General features: G+C 41.2%; 1 protein-coding gene across 1 annotated transcript; it reads right to left on the minus strand.

Annotated features, from left to right (window-relative positions):
* Positions 1–9769: 9769 nt before the first annotated feature.
* Positions 9770–18452, minus strand: ESM1 (endothelial cell specific molecule 1). The gene is made up of 3 exons (XM_017811082.1): positions 17783–18452; positions 13757–13912; positions 9770–11732 (listed from the first exon to the last, which is right to left on the minus strand). Exons 1-3 carry the CDS (start codon positions 18105–18107, stop codon positions 11632–11634), a joined length of 582 nt encoding a protein of 193 aa, XP_017666571.1. The 5' UTR covers positions 18108–18452; the 3' UTR covers positions 9770–11631.
* Between the last annotated feature and the right edge of the window lie 822 nt (positions 18453–19274).

Raw genomic sequence — 19274 nt, forward strand, 5'->3', positions numbered from 1 at the left:
CCTTGAACACTTCAGGGACAGGGCATCCACAACTTCTCTGGGCAACCTGCATGTGGTCCATGTATAAGGTTATACTTCTAGTCTGATTCTGTGTAACTCATGCCTTAGAGTCATAGAGGAAATGTCAGGGATAATGAACTTGGATTGTGAGTTACAGGTGTGATACATCACTATACATGTTGACTATAACCAAAATTTAGAGTATACATGTTAGCACATATACGTGCTTATCTGTCCGGGTTTATACGTGTTTGTATTTCTCAAAGCAACATGGGTTTGCTCAGCCCTGCATGGGACTGGAACTTCTTTGTACTTTACTCTCTGTAGGCTCACAGGAAGACATGGTCTTTGTCCCAAAGCATTTTAGTGTCTACCTAGAAACAATGGCATGAATCAAAAGCAGGGAAGCAGAGAGGGAAAGGGAAAATGAGGTCTCAAACTTATACAATGGAATTGACCTGAATCATCTGAAAGGATCCCTGGGTAAATAGCTTTGCTGTCCTGGTATGTGTCTGGGCAGCTGGTGCTTTTATACAGCTTTGATGATCTCTCTATTCACCTTTTGTTCTGATGTGGAGGATGTTGTTTGCTTTGTAGGAGACACAGCCCTGGTTTTGAGGAGAGAAGCAGGACTTCCATATTTCCCTGCCACTGCAATGAGTTTGGGAATTAAAATAAAACCCAGGACATATAATGCTTTTTACGGCATGTCTTAGGACTATAACAGGAACTGATATTGGTGTTATCTGTTATTCTGGAGTTCTTCTGCTGTCCCAGCAGGTTCAGAGTGGTATGTGGGCAGGGGCTGTGGAGAGGATCTTTCTATGATTTAATTTATGTTCCTTGAGAAATCTGCTTGCTGCCTTCAAACTGTAGTGGTTTTCTGTCTGTGAGTGCAGCCAGGGAAACACATCAACAACTCCAAGGTGCTCAAGAAACGGTAGAGGAAGAACCTCTACCTCACCACACAGTGGCGAAAAGTTTTTGTAATACACAAGGCTCCCTATTGTTTACAGGAGAAAAATATTCCTACCTGTTCAGTGCAGATTCAGGTAAGATCCTATAGACATTGCGTCTGAGCTTTTGGAGCACAAAATCTACAGGTAGCTCATCTGCTGTTTCTCCCTATGTGAGCACTGCCAGTTGATCTCTCAATGCTTCTGTCTCCTTTCTTATTGAGAGTGCTATTTATAGCCCCTCTGGCTGCATTCCACCTGAAGGCCAGATTGTTTATGTGGAGTGAGGATATATTGTGTTTTTATAAATAGAGAGCACGTTTTTTGATTAATAAAAAAACCCACACCAACTCTCTTCCCTGCACATATTAATGGACAGACCTTATTTCTCACTCACAAAAGAGACCTGGTTGCAAATCCAGTGCATTCCAGAGAGTAGAAGTGGCTGAAAAATTGGGAAAGTACATTAAGGGTGTTCACGTGCATGCAGGAAAGTAAAGAACATCCAATAAACACAAATAAACACAAATAAATACAGTTTAATACAACAGCATTTATCTCCACTGAATGCTTAACCCAGGTTTTATGTTTGTTTTTCTTGCAGTGACTCTCACTCTGCTACTAAATAGCACATGAAGTGCTGCACAATTTCAGACTTTTCAGACAGTGCTACTGTTCTCGTTATTCATTTTCCAGTACAAAATTTTTTCTATTTCCTTCTTTGGAGGCAAGATTGAGTCAAAGGTTGTCAAGGTCTACAAACCCAAAAAGGAAAATGGCAGATACTGTATAAAACAAAAATGTCAGTTTATATGCATATATTACGTATTGTATCTATCTTTTTTTCACCAAATTCCACATGTAATACTGAAGTACTTCATGTCCTGGTGGAAGATTCCCTGAATATGACATGATATAGTTCTTCCCTTTCTCTGTTACTTTGTAATTCTTCACCACGTCCTTGCTTTAACATGACAAGGGGGAAAATATCACAAAGATAAGAAGCAGTCTTATCATTCAAATGTTTTATAACATAAATAAACAAAATAAACCATTTCAGAACTTTGATGGTGCAGTAGTTTGCAGGATAAAAGCACATGGAACAGGCAGAAAATTACACATGGAACCAGACAGTTCACATCGATCAGCCAAGAGAGCTATTTTTGGCATTTTATTTGTTCCGAGTAAATTAAGTGTCCCGAGAAAGAATTTTTATCCAGTGTATGGTAAGAGAGGACAGTGTATGGCCAGTGAGCTGATTATAGGCTCAAGCTTAATTGGAGAAATAAGGTCTTTAGCCTCTCCTCTCCTGTTAAGTCCAGCCACTGCCACGTCATGTGGTTACAACAGTACAGTCTGCCCCTGAAATGCAGCCTTTCAACAGCTTTTAAGCCTGATCTCTTCTTTGCATTACTGAGACTACTGCAAAGTTAAGAGCCTAAGAAAAAAGAAAAAAAAAGGTTTTAAAAAAATTGTTGTAAATTAAGTGACTGGAAAGGGTTGATAAATATCCCCTACTCTGTGAAGGCATGCAGGGAGTTGGTGTGGGAGGGGGGAGTACTGCTCAGCTGAACTCTGCCCAGGTATATCTCAAGGGTGGCAACTCCCAGTATGTGATGGAAGCATGCAAACCTTACAGTAACTGAAGGGAACCTACAAGAAAGATGGAGGCAAACTTTTTACAAGGGCATGTAGTGACAGGACATGGGGGAATGGCTTAAAATTGACAGAGAGTAAGTTTAGGTTGGATATTAGGAAGAAATTCTTTACTGTGAGGGTGGTGAGGCACTGAGACATGTTTCCCTGAGAAGTTGTGGATGCCCCATTCCTGAAAGTGTTCAAGGCCAGGTTGGATGGGACTCTGAGCAACCTGGTCTTAGTGGAAGGTGTTCCTGCCCATGGCAGGACGGTCGGAACTACGTGATCTTTAAGTCCCCTTCCACCCCAAGCCATTCTATGATTCTCTGAATCTATGATTCTATTAAAAGAGCAGATGCAAATCCCACAACTGAACTTGATGATGTGCTGTGAACAACTTGGATGGTGCTTCTTAAAAAGTCACTTGAAATCACAGAAAACCAAGGGTTTCAAAGAATTCATCCTATCTCAGACTAAAAGAAATCAGAAGCTGCATATGGACCAACAGTTTAGTCATGAAGTGACTAAATTGGGGTCTTCTCATCAGGTCTATTCACAGATGAGTCTTTTGGCACAGCATGAGCATCTCTGCTACCTGCAGGGGTAGGTGCTTCCCAGAACAGCCCCCTGTCTTCTTGTTACGATAGATCTGGTCGCTGGAAAGAGCTGCCAGATCCCAAGGACGTCATGAGAAAAAGACTGGCAGTTTTCTTTAGGGAGCTAAGGATCATTATGAAGAACATATTGGGCTAGAAGGATCTTCAGCCTCATCTAATATGACCTTTCTCCCTGCTTATAGTGCATTCTTTACTGCAGCAATGGAAGATGGCTCTATCTTGCCAAGTGTAAGGGTTGAGATCAGCCACCATATACTTCCTATGTGAAGTCACCAGCTTCCAGGTGTCCCAGTATTTGCCCTTTTGAGTCAGCTGAGACTGATCTCACCTTCTTCTACTTTTTATATGTCCACTCTGGAGATCAATAGAAAACAGCCACCACACTATGATCATCTACTTATCCAAGACAGAGCAAAGCTAGCTACAGACTTGAACACCGTCAGAACCTGGGAGAGATCTGGACCCAGGTATGGCCTTTGTTGCTGTACTGAGTTTGCATAATTAGGTTTTGGTAGCAGGGTGGCTACAGGAGTAGCTTCTGTGAAAAGCTGCAAGAAGCTTCCCCCACGTTCTGCAGAGCGAATGCAAGCCAGCCCCAGGACAGACCCACCACTGGCCAAGGCCGAGCCAACCAGGAATGACAGTAACACCTCAGTGACAACGTATTTAAGAAAAAAAGGTATTACACAGATGCAATTGTGCTCAGAAAAGTAGAGTGAGAATTTGTGAGAGGAACAACAATGCAGACACCAAGGCCAACGAAGAGATGCTTTGGATGCTGGAGCTGAGATTCTCCTGCAGCCCATGGGGAAGACCATGGTGAGGCAGCTGTGCCCCTGCAGCCTATGGAAGTAAACCGGGGTGCAGAGATCCACCTGCAGGCCATGGAGGAGACCCACACTGGAGTAGGCGGATACTCGAAAGAGGGCTGTGAACCTGTGGGAAACCTATGCTGGAGCAGCTCCTGGCAGGGACCTGTGGAGAGAGGAGCCCATGCTGGAGCAGGTTTCCTGATAGGACTTGTGATCCTGTGTGGGACCCATACAGGAGCCAGCTGTTCTTGAAGGACTGTACCCCATGGAAAGGGACCCACACTGGAGCAGTTCATGAACTGTAGCCTGTGGGAAGGACTCAGGCTGGAGAAGTTAATGGAGAACTGTCTCCCATGGGAGTGGCCCATGCTGGAGCAGGGGAAGAACTCCCCTCTCTGAGCAGTGGCAGGAACAGTGTGATGAACTGACTGTAACCCCCATTCCCTGTCTCCCTGTGATGCTAGGGGAGGAGGCAGTGCCCAGGAAGGAGAGAGGGGTGAGGGGAAGGTGTTTTTTTTAAGGTTCTGTTTACATCTCATTATCCTGCTCTGCTTTTGATTGGTAATTAATTCTATTAATTTCCCTGAGTCAAATCTGTTTTGCCCATGACAGTAATCGGTGACTGACCTTTCTCTGTCCTTATCTCAACCCATGAGCCTTTTATTATATTTTCTCTCTGCTGTCCAGTTGCGGACAGGAGCTTTGGTGGGTACCTGGCCTCCAGCCAGGGTAAAACCACCACAGCTGCCTTGGTAATTATTTAATTTATATCTACTTTATTAATTTAATTAATGCTCAGGGCATTTGTGCATTGTTTTCATCAAACATTGCTTTATGGATGTTAAGCCAGGTGTGGTGGTGTTAAGGTGCTGTGGTTGTCAATGCCAGCCCTCATGCTGGCCAGAGGGAGCCAGATGTTGTTGCTTGACATGGTAGCAGCCAAATTTCAGCAGTTTGAGGAGATTTTGTAAAGTAATGAGTAGAGCATGCTTTCACCATTCACCCTCCTTTGCTGTGTCCTCTGGTTTTGTACTTTCTGTCAGGTAGTATTCATATTGCCAGCCTCAAGCTCTCAGTCTCAGTTGGGAGCCATGTCCCAAGAAATCATGAAATCCATTTCAATGTGCTAAGGGATTCAGTTTTGAGGTTTTTAACAGCACCTCTTGCACTGAGCATGTAGCTGCTGAATTCTGAGTCTCTGAGTGCATATCTGCAATGAAGTGCATTCCCCTATAATGAAATTTGTTGTGAGGTAAACAAAACTTTTCCCCAAAAAACTTTGTATTTTTTTAAACATCAGCTGAGGTTTGTAACCAGTTCTGTGCAGATAGGTCCTAGGCTGTTATCAAAGTGTTCAGTAATGTGATATTTGTGGTATGTCTTTAAGAGATTATAACATTCTCTGTTCTGCAGATCAGTTATATGGCTCTACAAGACTACAAACACTTCAATATATAAAGGGGGAAAACCTACAGAACTTCTTTAGAATTTAATGTTTCACCAGAGCCCATTTATGTTCTTTTTTTTATTGAATGCCATCCTGGAATTTTAATGTGGGACTGGATACTGGTGATTTTTAGATACAAAGACCAGGGCATACTGTAGAACAGACTTGAGCTTCCCTTGTGTGCTGCTTGTACTTATGCTTCTTATGCTTATGGAACCTGAGTATGTTAAAAGCTGAAAACTAGCAACATAAATTTCCTAAATGCCTTTAGAAAAGCAAGAACTCAACCACTGCCAAGAGAAACATGAGTTTCTGAAACTGGACAGCATTGCTTGGGTTTCCTTTGAAGAAAAAAAAAAAGAGAACCAAATGCCTCAAATATGTAAGACAGAACTATACAGGAGTTAAGGGGAAGCTGCATAGGAAGCAAAGTAAAGCCCAAAATAAAGACCATGAATGGAAAACTAAAAATAACAAACAGGAAAGTGTGACACAGCTGCAAGGGCTCTGGTGCATTCTCCCCCAGCATTGTACCTTTCTTTTTTCAGGAACATACTAATATTGTGTTTGGATTTCAATGGCATTCCAATCCATTATTTGTTCTTCAAAAATAGATGTTTCTCATGTGAGGAAGAAAGATATTTTCAAGTAATATTCATAGGATTTCAGTTGTCCCAGTTTATCAAATAACACTTTTATTAGGCTCAGTGTTTGCAGAGCAGAAAGACTGCATCAGTTATGTCATTTCATGAAAAATTAATCTGTGTCTCCTTAGAATGGTGAAGATAAGGTCATGCATAATCAACTGTTGCCCTTAATTTCAGTTGAATTCTTACTTAATAGCCTTTGAAAGTAGGAAGGGAGCTAGCACAGGAATCTGAGGTGCAGCCACTTTGGAAGCACAGTGGATGGGAGGGAATCAGGGAGGATCAGGAGCATCACATCCTAATAAAGTTAAAGAAATCTCTATCTTTTTCTTCATCCAAACACAAGTTTGTTTATACAGAGCATTTTGCGGGCTCTGAGAATCCTGCAGGAAGGCAGTACAGGGGATATGGGGGTGCCAGGACTGTGGCTGGATCCCAGCCACCATCTGCAGTGAAGCCAGGCTCTCCGGGCGTGGGTGCGACACAGCCACCCAAACACAGCTGAGGCACCCAGCACATGCACAGGGGTCACTGGCAGCTGCTGCAAAGGATGGGTGGGAATACTTCAGCATTCAGAGTTCTTGCTGTATTAGCATCTATTAGATCGCTAGATTCACGCATTCTGCAAAAATTAAGCCACGCATCTGAGTTGTGCGTGGTCTGTGACCACCCAAGAGGTAGATGGTGCCTATTTTGGAAGAACAAAAAAGCCGGAACATACCGGTTTTTCAGCCCCAGTTTCCCTGGACGCTCACGAACGCCAATAGAAACCACATTAAGACAAAGTGGAGATTGTGGTGCCTGTCAAATTATCAGTCCCACTTACAAAATTCCTATTTTCAACAGACACAACAAAACCAGGAAATATTTACCAATTTGGCAGGTGTCAGGAAATATTTTCAAAGCACCGCTGTGACCTGACAGTCCATTTAAACAGATACCAAGCATGTACAGAGGTGATAATACATTTATTTTAATTTAAAATATATACTTAGGTATGTTTCCTTCAATATCTATGTCCAGCAGATCAGAGTGGCAGATTTATATTGTTAATTACACTCTAGTGACTAGGCAGTGATACATCTCACAATATTAGTTTGAATGTTTTATATAACAAAATCAGACATTAAAGTATGTTGAAGATATTTTGCACAGCTGGTGTTGATAAGACTGTTTTTCATTAAAAGTCAATCTACACTGGAAATATATTTATGACATATTATTTGAATCGTGGTGAAATATATCTGAATATATTTCAGGCTTCTCTGTGTATTTCGGACACCACTCTAAAACATTTGATGATATATTGTTTGAAATGTGATGGTGACTGCAACACCCTATAATACAGACTAAAATAGAAACTACATTACAGAACACTTCTCATCAGTGTCGTTGCACATTAAATAAAAAATAAGAGTCTTTGCATATATTACCAGCTTACAGTTTAGTAGCTGAGAAAATAATTTCTACCTACTAGAAATGAGGCCTATTTGCCATGTATAGTCATATTGGAAATAAACTAAAAACTAATTTAGATAGTAGATGACAGGAGCACATTCTGTGATAACCATCTCACAATTTTTACTTCAGGAGAGAAGAACATCAATATTTAACTTTAATCTTGTGTGGGAAGGAAAGGTCAGATGCAAAGAGGATGCCTAGAACACAGAGTTGGGTAAAGAAAGGAAAAAATCTAAAAAAATCCACATCTGCTAAGTAGGGAAAATGAGTTAAAGTGTACAGTGAAGAACCAGGAGAGATGTAGACAGAGAGGTAGAAAGATGAAAGGATGGAAAATAAAGAAGAGGTTGGTGAAAAACCCTTATTTCCATGAACCTCATTTCATGTCCCTTGAGAGGCAATGTCCAAGGGCAAAGGAGTCCTGGAAGGCTGGACATTCTTCAGAAAAAAATCCAAACGGCACGGGAGCAGGACACCCCTGTGTGCCAAAAGACAAACCAGAAGGGAAGAATACCAGCCTGGCTGAATCAAGAGCTGAGGCTGAAACTCAGGAAAAAAACCAGGGTTTATGACTTTTGGAAGAAGGGGCAGACAACTCATGAGGACTGCAAGGATGTCACGAGTAAGTTTGCAGATGGCACCATCTGCAAGAAGTGCAGGGCAAGAGCGTTGATCTACAGAGGGATCTGGACAGGCCAGATTGATAGGTTGAGGCCAATGATATAAGGTTGAACAAGGCCAAGTGCCAAGTCCTGCCCTTGGGTCACAACAACCCCAGGCAGCGCTACAGGCCGGGGGCAGAGTGGCTGGAAATTTGCCCAGTGGAAAAGGACCTGCGGGTGCTGGTTGACAGCAGCTGAACATGATCCAGCAGTGTAACCAGGTGGGCAAGAATGCCGGTGGCATCCTGGCTTGGATCAGCAATAGTGTGGCCAGGGCAGTGACTGTCCCCCTGACTGGGCACTGGGCACCTCAAATCCCATGTGCAGTTTCAGGCCTCTCACTACAAGAAAGACATGGACATGCTGGAGTGTGTCCAGACAAGAGGAATAGAGCTGGTGAAGGGTCTAGAGCACGGGTCCTGTGAGGAGCTGCTGAGGGAGCTGGAGTTGGTTAGCCTGGAGAAGAGGAGGCTCAGGGGTGACCTTATCACTCTCTACAACTACCTGAAAGGACGTTGTGGCCTGGTGGTGTTCAGTCTCTTCTCCTGGGTAGCAAGTGATGGGATAAGAGCAAATGGCCTGAAGTTGTGCTAGGGGAGGCTTGGATTGTATATTAGGAAAAATTTGTTCATGGAAAGGGTTGTCAAGCATTGGACCAGGCTACCCAAGGAACTGGTGGAGTCACCATCCCTGAAGGTATTTAAGAGATATGTAGTTGTAGCGTTTGGGGGACATGGGGGTGGACTTGGCAGTGCTGGGTTAACAGTTGAACTCAAATGATTTTAAAGGTCTTTTCCAATCTAAACTATTCTATGATTCTATGGTTGCATTATTTCAAATACTGGTGTAGTCCTATTGTCACTAGTAGCAACAGGTAGACATTTCAAAGGATAAGAGAGAAAATTTGCTTATACTATAATTTCAGTCTGAAGTCTATTCTGTGTGGAGCAATCTATCACTGGAGCAGCTGAAGAAATGCAAAAGCATTTTATAAGTTTGATGAAAAAGTGTAGAAATCATCCAAAATTGTCTGCAAGGCATCCCTCTCCATCTTCTCCTTTCTCCTGACTTGTAGGTCTGGATTCGCAGGTTACTACTTTAGGGTAAATGAAACAGTCTAAAGGAGTTGTAGGCACTTCTCCAGGGCTAAATGGTCCCTGGCATGGTGGTGGCCAGGCCAGCAGGACAACTGTCAAACCCTTCTTGTTCTGGGGTTGACCAAGGAGTGGCTGTCCCTGGTAGGCAACTTGGATCCAGCCACCTCATTTTGGAGATGAAAGTGGTTGAAAGGTATGGACACAAGTCATTGTGGACATGGGCCACCACACAGCTTCAGCATTGGTGAATAGTCCCCAGCAAATTTGCTGAAATAGATGCAGCCATTGTGAAAGTGTTTCTGTGGATTTGGGAGCAAAACTGTGCCTAATCTGCATGCACTGTGGCTGTGCCATCACCATCAGTCTTACTCTATCATCAATAGATCGACACAATAGACAGTGATGCTTTCAGTTGTTTTTTTTTAATTGAACAATAATAATCTTACATTTTTTAAAACCAACCAGCTTATTAGATTTACATTCAAGAACTCATAATGCCATTTATGACACTTGCAAAATATTAATAATGTATGCAATATTTACTATGTTCTTTAAATAATTGTCATCATCTGCTCAAGGACTGTGGATTTGATCCTGCTCTCACTGAAATCAAGAAAAAATTACTTTTGATATCAGTAGATGAGAATCAATACACTTGCTTGTAAACAGCCCAAGATAAAATTGCTCCCTCTCAGACCCTAACATTCAACACAAGTTGAAATGTGGTATATGCTAGTTTGAAATTTACGTTCATATGTCTCCAATTATCATGGCAGGAGAGCCTGCACTGCTGTACTGATGTCTGGATGTCTATTGTTGTCATCATCCTCTTGTTGTAGAGCAGCATGATTAATCTCTGCTTTCCCTGGTGAAAGCATCCTGCTTCCACAGCTGTTGGCCTTGGATCAACTCCTCAAAAGTTTCTGTTGTTCCTAGTTTAAAAGTATGTTTTCAGATCCTGAACTAAATTTTGACTGCTGAACTATATGTTCCTTCTTTTACTGAAGTCATTGTCAAAGCTCACATCAATTTCAAAGGAATTATTCAATTCAAGCCAGATTTCCAATGGGAGTGCTCCGCGTTTCAAGGCAATTTCTAAACTCACACAATCCAGATTCATTGACACAGCTACACCAATTTCTATTATCTGAGTATCTGGTTGTTTCCAGACATATTAGCAAATCCACCTCAGTGGTGATTTTCGACTTACACACGTATCATCCGTCCTGTTTGGACTGAATGAGGGACTGCCAGTTCTGCAACACACTAACACATATAAGTTGTTCTCCTGGCTGAAACAGGACAGCTTGCTCATGCAATTGAGACACAAAGTACTGGATACCAAAATACTGTAGTCTTGACTGAACTACTACTTGCTGAGGGTCTAAGTCTTCCCTACACTAGATCAAATAAACTCCTTGTGAATCAGATCTGGGCTGTAGCCAACAATCAAGGTGGAAAATATAAAGGTCCATTTGCTGGCCTCTTGCATTGGACCCACTCTTCTCCAAAAAATGCAGATGTCATCTTAATGGCACCAATTAGTTGGTTTATAGAAATATATATATTTAAATAATGGTAAGCAGCTTCTTTTGTTTCAGATCCCCTTCTACAAATCAGTAGAATTTACCAATCTGCTGTTTCTCTGTACAAAATTTAGCTTTAGAAATCTACCTAAATACAATATATGTCTGCAGTGTTTTGCCTGAGTTATTCATAATGTATAAACTGAAGTGCTGGGTCTATTCTCACTGAAGAAAGGCATATTTATCTCCAAGGAATTGTCACCAAGCTTCCAAAACCCAGAAAATTACTAGCAACTAACGTTGGTTAATTTAATCACACTGTTGTTCTCCCATGTTATTATTATTGAGATTCAGGGGTGTTGCTTTCTGTCCTGGGATTTGTTTCTTTCATGTTGGCTCCACATCAATAGTATCACTCACCCAAACTGTCCCCTGATTTCAGTGAGAGCTTCCCCAGCCTCGGGCTGTAGGAGTTGGCCTCTGGCATTATTTAAATGATCACGTTAGGTTTTCAGTTTTACTATACATTCAAGAATCCACAATACATTTCTGTTCAAATACTTATCAAAACAAATATCAAAAATCATATACACTGTACAGTCTATTTTAAAGTAAACATTTTTTTCATTAAAAACAGATCACAATTGACCTTCAGAGATTACATTTTCATATGCTATAGATCTACTTTGTTCTTAAAGTGTGTTGTTGCCTATTCATTAATCTGTGAGAAATGCATTCACTTGAAAGTCTTACAAGTGTAAGCAAATATCAGCGAGGATTTAGCCATTTCATTATCGGAGGGTGAATAGCTTTCTCTTTAACAAATTCCTCTTTTACAGAATTTCCATCCCCTGATGCCATGTCATTGTCTGAAAAGATACAAAAATAAAGGTGGATTTCACAAATATAAGAGCATTAAAATATTGTTCATCAATGTCCCTCCTTTTTGGAATACTTCAGAAAAACCTTAACTGGCAAATTTGCAGAAATCTCCCTAAATGCCTCCAATTACCTAGCTGCAAAATTTCTGCCAAATTAAGACGTTAGTCAGATGTGTTTTCTAATAGTTTAAGCATGAGGCTGATGATGTGACTTCAGTTTCCAGTTCTGACTGTAACACTTGCTCCAGTGTGACATGGGACTAAGCAACATATCCTCAACAGCTACAGCAGCAAATTAAAGCACCTGGAGCTATTCTCTGACTACAGCCAGCTAGTATGGAATAGCCTGGTGCATGCCACTAAACTCTCTCACTCTCCAAAAATAGGATAAAATGATATCTAGTTTGTCAACTGGAAACAGTCTCTGGCTGAGCCTGATTCCTGAGCTGTGGCTGAGGTTGTTTGGCACAGCTAGCTGGGCTGGGACAAAGCATGCCATCAGTTGCCCTACTGTTTGACTGTGCAGGGGTCAAATTGCAATGCACAGGAACACACTCTAACACCTTTCATTTTACTAGGATATGTGTAGCCATAATGTTTTTATAAAACATATGGGTCAGAAACTTGCCTGTTTAAAATACGGAAGCATTTGCAGTTGTTTTAATACAGTGAAGATCTCATAGATGCCTTAGCTACCTCTGAAGGCCATTATTAAATGAAACTCTGGGTGACCACCCCATGGAGTACCACCCAGCGTCTTCTGTCTGCTTCCAGTGACCTCTGGAAGGACAGAAGTCAGTATGAAACCTTTGCAGGTGTAAAAACCAATCTTTGTTTCTGTGTGGTAAATATCTCATCATGGCTGTGATCAGACAAGCTGTTAAATTTAGGGGCAGCAGATAGTTTGGGACCAAAGGCAAGGGCAAAAGAGGGAAGGGGAGGAGGAACCAATGAAAATAAGGCTGCCTGGGAAGATTTCGAATATGGGCTAGATACAGAAAAATATGATTTTAAATGTGATATAAGCATAAGTTGAGAAAGTTTGCTTCCATCTAACTTTCTCTAAACAGAGAAGGGGGGAAACTTAAATCATGTATTAAGGTAGCAAACTTTAGCTAGCTTAATATAACAGGAGTAAAATTAAGGCACACAAACTGCAGTTGAAAAAGAAATAAAATCCAAAGACCTTTGGATGAAGTCTTATAAATCTCCCAGTAGTTCTAGGATTAAGTCTCTGATTTTTTAATTTTTTTTTTAACTTCTCTTCACATTTGTATTTATTTTGGTTTGTGTTTATATTTAAAGTAAACATTATTCAGTCAAACATACCTCAGTATCATCAGGTGGAAAATAAGGGGAAAATTTTTAATCCCAGATCTAAACATTTCAGTGATCTTTCCTCCCCGCCTCAAAATCACTTTAGTTTCTCACATTCCTTTTTCTTTTCTTTTTTTTTTTTTTTTTTAAATTCTGGAAAGATCTGTTAGAAGCTTCAAACATAATTGTAAAGGTAAGAACTTATTCCAGAGATACTGTGATAAATGACTACAATAGAACTTTTCATAAAACCGTTCACTGACAACTGAAAACATATAAAGTTCTGTCTTCATGGGGAAAAAAAATGTTTGTTTTACCATGTTAGCTAGCAGTTAGCTAGCAGTGAAATCCTATTCTACACAAAGCAGCTACATGTTATCACATCTGAACTGACTAATGCAAACCCTAGCCTCCAATTGCACAGATGATGTTGTAGTGTTAGCACAGGAAAGAGCTACAAAGTATTTTGCCCATGTTTAAGATTCCAAAATGTTTTTATGATGTGTCACAGACGATCTAAGTCCTTGACACATGTTAAGTGAGCTGCCAATAAGAAAAATTAACGTACCTTGTGCTGTGAGCGTTTTGCACAGCTCCACCAAAGTACACATCACTCACACACAGCGTACACAGCATGGTAGTAGATCATGGACAAGGTGTTTTCTGCTAAAATCAACTGCCCCACAAAGTCTTACCTGTGTGTGAAATTATTTTCCGTCGATTGGGAGGCTTTGAAGCAGAGAGTTGAAAAAATGGGAACTTCAAACACTTCCCTGTTACTCTGTCACAGATGCCAGAGGGACAGTTGCATGTTTTCCTGCATTCCATTCCATAGCTACCGTAGGGACACTCTGGAAAAAAAATTATAGCAAAGTGGTTCTCAGTGATCCAAGTCAGCATCTGTGTTGATCGCTGGCCTGCTTATGTCCTTGAAAGTGGAAAACCTTTGAGTGGAGGTCAGCTAAACCCTAGCTACAAGATTTCAGCATGCTGACTGCTTTTTACAAGTATTTTCCAGTATTAACTAACCTTGACACACATCATATAAATAATTTTGTTTCCTCTAACTTATTTAAAAAACGTCCTATCAGTAATCCTTCTCTGAAACACTCTTAATATTAAAATTCAAGTTAAAAGTAATATACAATATATAAGTATGTAATCATAGAGGATGCATTCAAAATTGGACTAGCATTGGATTTAAAAATTAAGAATTAGAAATGAAGATGACTCCAGAAAGTCCCTGAATTCACTCTTGGGCATGGTATTGTCTGACTTACATAACTGTCATGACTTAGAGCTGCAATCTGTTGCTGGTACTGGACTACTGTTGTCAGGGCCTCTGCTTTCTCTCTGGGTGGAGGATGCAACCTGACCCTGAGGAGCTATCCAGCAAATGCACTCTGCCTGTAGATGCTACTGGCTCTTAGGGAAGAGCCTTCTTCTATCCAACAGCTTCTCAGATAGCAAAGGTCTATTTTACCATGGCAGACAGACAGGGGCTCACTTATGTCTCCAGCCATACCCTGAGTATCCTCGAAGGGATCACCGGCACTGGGACAACTCCTTGGTTGTACTGCAATGGTCAAAGCCCCAGTTCAAACCTCCCATCCTTGAGCAAGCTTGTGGAGAAGCACCAAAGAACAGCTGCTAAGATGGGACTGAATGTTTTCCAAAGAAAATTAAGTCAGGTGCAGGGGATTTGCCCTGTCCCATAGCTGACACATATCACTTGTTGGATTGCATAACTTCCCAGAGTTGAAACTAGGGATCACAGCTCTTGTCTTCCTCTGCCTTGCTGTTGAAGAGGGTACCATCCCAGGACCATTGCTGAAAAGATGGAGCCAAGAAAAATCCATGTCCAACATGTCCTTTCCAAAACCCCAAACATGAGATCATTCCCAAGAGAAGTTTGAGCTATCCCAGGAGAAAGGTCTTTATGTTCAGACTATCCTTGCCAACACAGGGTACACGGTCACCTTAAATGGCAATGTCTAGAGAGTTTTGGATTCACCTCCTAAGCACAGATGAATGACCAATAAAGGGCTGCACCAAGGAACCATCTAGCCCAGGCTTCCATAAAAACCTTAAGAAAGGTGACCATAATATGCACAAATGATACCTCTCCCTCATTTTGTCTCACACTTTCAGCTCTGGGGCCTCGTGATCCAAGCATAGTTTCCGTGCATGTATCACCTCACAATAGGGTTGTCCTTCTCAGTTTGTCCAGTCCTCTTAAGTCAGTGCAAATTATTTAGTTTTCCTATGCAGCCTGGGCAATCTGAAAAACAGTCTAATGCACTAAAGTGAAGCCAAAATTTTACGATTCTCTGCAAATACAACAGGTATGTTTTATAAATGAAAAGCCCTAGAAAATCAACCAGTTCCTTTAAACTGACTACACAGTGAGTCCCTCCACCCTGGAAAACCATACTGAGCTTCAACATACACCCCTTCCCAAGAAGGACACTCTTTGACTTGCTGCTTGATCACATAAAACTAAACCATAATCCTGCTGAAGTGAAACAAGTTTTGTGTGCACATCCTCCCTGGTAGACAAGTGAAGAGCTCACACTACATGGAGCATCAATCTGCCTGCTGCAGGTACTCAGCCTGGAGAGCTGGGATGTAAAGCTGTGCGCAACAACATGGAAACAAGACTGAGCCCAAAGCACTTGGCTCTGTGTGGAAAAATCCTGGCATTGATGCTGCTCTTCATATTTGATGAAACTCAAGTCTGAGTCAATTTTACAACTAGAAGGTTTTGTTTGGCAGTAGCCTGCTCCTAAATGTATTGCTAATAGCTCCCAGTGATTTAAGGGAAGCAAGAGCACTAGTATTCCTTTAGTCTGTTTTGGACAAGAATGAGATTGTTGACAATAATATGATGCACTCTTATAGTAATAAAAGTAACCAAAAATTGTTCTGAAACATATACTGCCCATTTTAGAAAAAAGAAATTGAAGAACAGAGAGTTCAGATCAATTTTTCAGAACTTCAAAGTAAAATATTTGCAGGAAGCTAGAGAGAATTTAGCTATGCTGAGTCTATCATTTACTACAAACATAGAAATTATTAAAATGAGTGAATGACCTGGTATCATAGCTGTAAACGCATATATAAAATAATAATATTTAGACCCATACTTTGCCTAATCAAATTCTCATATGTACAGAGAAAGGTTGTGCTACCTCAGAGCTTAGGTGAAAAAAGAAAAATAATTACAAATTATATCTATAATATTTAGTGCAAATAAATATATGAGGAATATAAGATTTAAGGACAAATTTACAATTCTAAGTCAAGATATGGTTTTATTGAAATTTATAAGAGTTTTTCCACTGACTGAATGGGAGAAAACCCCAAACATTTTACTTTGCATTTTCTCCAGAGTATCCAAGATTCAGCTATGGGAATTCAGATCTCATGTCCCTCAATATTTCTTTTTTCCTATTCAAAGTGTATTGCAAAGAAATTCCTATAAGGAAACTGAAAAGTATATACTAAATCCAAGGAACTGTTAAAAGAATTATAGGCAGGATCTTGCACTGTGGTAATTTTTAATAAAGTGAAGATCAACCAACTATCTCAGTAAGATACTTTTCTCATGAATGCACAAAAAATATGATCTTTATGCCTAAGTTCTAGTCTTTAGAACTAAAATTAGTATTTGGGTTTGGCACTCAACCATGCACATGAATTTGTTTTTAAATACTGTAAGTAAGTGTGTTCTATATGTAAGTCAACCTGAATGATTTCTGCAGCATCTGGTCCTAAGGCATTACTTTAACTGAGTTTGTTAATACTCCTGATATTTAACTGCCAAGACATCTTCCCTTTTAAGGAAGCTATTCTAAGGCTTATCTGTATTTACTTACTGAAGTGGCACACAAACACAGGAAAACCCACTGCATTCATGCTTTGCAAACTCTTTTTTAAAAATAGTTCATTTTTTAAAATTGTCATCATACTTATTAGCATAATACCTCCTCTCCTTTTAAAGATTCTGGATGTTGCATGGAGCGACAATAGGTCTTAAACAAAAAACGCCATTTTAGCCTCTGACTAAAGAATTTAGCATGCAGCATACCTGGAATAAGCTGAAAGCAGTGGCTGGCTGCGCATCTCACAGTCAGTCTCTGTTCTGTTATTCCCATTTTTCAGGGAGGAGGGTCACTGTTTGCCTTCCCTGACCCTAGGGTAGTTGAGCCTCTCAAAAGCAGGACTAAATTAAACACAGCAATGTCCCCGAGGCACTCAGGTAGTGCTGTTATCTCCATCTCCCAGACCTCAGAGTGAGCACCTGGTCCCTGGGCATGCAGCTGGCAGTGCCAGAGGGAACATCACCCACAGAGAATGCAGCAGGGGCAGGAACCCTGTGACAAGGTTGGATTTGCAGGATTAAAGTCTTTGCAATTTAAAGAAAGCCACCCACCAAATCAGTGGAAACGTCAGGACTAGTGCCTGGGTCTCCCAAGTCCCAGTCAAAAATCTCATATCTGAGCACACCCTGTCTGTGTTTCCTCACACATGTCCCCAAGTCTAAACAATATTCTCACATTAATAACCCTGCCCCTCTACCTGTAACACTTTCTAATACCAGCAGGTATTTTTTACTTTCCAGAAAAATCCCACTTTAGACCTTTCAAGCAGGAGGCAAGCTCACATGTAGGTTTCTGTCAAATCGCCACAGTGGGTGCATGCAAAGTGAATATTGTTACCTTTGCAGATACCAAATTCATCACCAAAGTCATCCTCCTCAGTGTAAAACTGGCACTTCAGCCCAGGGCCACACTTGACACCATCCATACCCGAGACTGTACGATAGCAAGTCTCCCCCAGAGCAGCTGCACAGACTCTGCAGCAGCCACAGTCATCCAGCACCGTTCGCTTACAGCGGAAGGTACTTTTGCATGCGTTACTGTCACAGGGCTCAGGACAATCTACTGCATATTTCGCACTCCAAGCAGTTCCAGCATGCACGGGCATCAGGAGGAGTGTGAGAAACAGGAAGCCCTTCATGTCTTGCAGGGGTAAATGCTCCATCCCAAAGAGCAGGTTTTAGTGCTCAGCCTGCTGGTGCCTCTTGCTGAGGGAAGCAGCAGTACAGAATCCAAAGTGGTAGCTGCACACATCAGCCTACAAGTTTATGAGCTTTATAAAGTGTGTTGCCCACATGTTGCACCGTCGTCAGCTTCCTCAATCCGGCAGCGCTGCTCCTGCCAGCCTCCCTTGTTTCAGTTTATGAAATCCAGGATGAAGGTTGGATTAGCACTCTGCTGCCATCCAGGAATTGAAAAGCCTGAGCTGATGTAATCTGTTATGTTTAGTTGGTTGTTTTGCATGAGGACTAAAAACACTCTCACATCCGTTTCAAATGCTCAAGGACGTCTGCCAAAATAAAAAAAAAAAAAAAGGAGAAAAAAAAAGGAGGAAGATTTTTTTTTAAAAAAAGCACACACAAAAGGGGGGGGGGGGGGGGGGGGGGGGGAGGGGAATCAACCCTGAGTAGGTCACATACCTTCTTGCAGGACGGGGATTGCTCTGACGCTGGGCACACTGCTGACAGGAGATCTCTGCCTTGCTATCATAGCTCATACAGCCAGAAGAAAATCACATTGAATCACCTCACTGCTGAAAGAATAACCTTTAATAGAATAAATCTTTGCCATACCCTCTTAGGTGACGTGGATAGTTACTTTAAGGAATTGAGATCATGTCATTTAACAGCCAAGCTCAGATGTTTCAGTAGTTTTTTCTGCCTCCATCAAAATAGCACTTTTTAATCAGTATTTAGGTGGAGATTAATTAAACATTTCACTCAAAGATCACTGCTAGAATGAAAAACTGGTCAGAGAGAAATCAGTATTTTGTGGGATATTCCACAGGAAGTTCAGGAGAATGATCAGTGAGCTGCACTAACTTCACAGCCACAGGGGAAATCTCCATCCATCGTCAGCACCATCCACACAGCCTTAACATTGATCCAAGGGGGTGATTCTCCCCCACTTTATACCACTTCTATTTTGAGACACTCTGTGAGATGTCCTGATGTTGCTCAATGTAAATAAACAGAAAACAAGTCTCAATTTCCCCTGTCTCCCCTCTTAGTTTTTATTCATCCTGACAGAGCCTTGACAAGGAACAGCAAACAACTGAAGAGTCCAGTGAAACTGATGAGCCACTGAAGATATGACAATTTCTGCACTAAGG

This window comes from Lepidothrix coronata, unplaced genomic scaffold, assembly GCF_001604755.1.
Source record: "Lepidothrix coronata isolate B3197 unplaced genomic scaffold, Lepidothrix_coronata-1.0 Scaffold31, whole genome shotgun sequence".
In the NCBI taxonomy this organism is placed as follows: domain Eukaryota; kingdom Metazoa; phylum Chordata; class Aves; order Passeriformes; family Pipridae; genus Lepidothrix; species Lepidothrix coronata.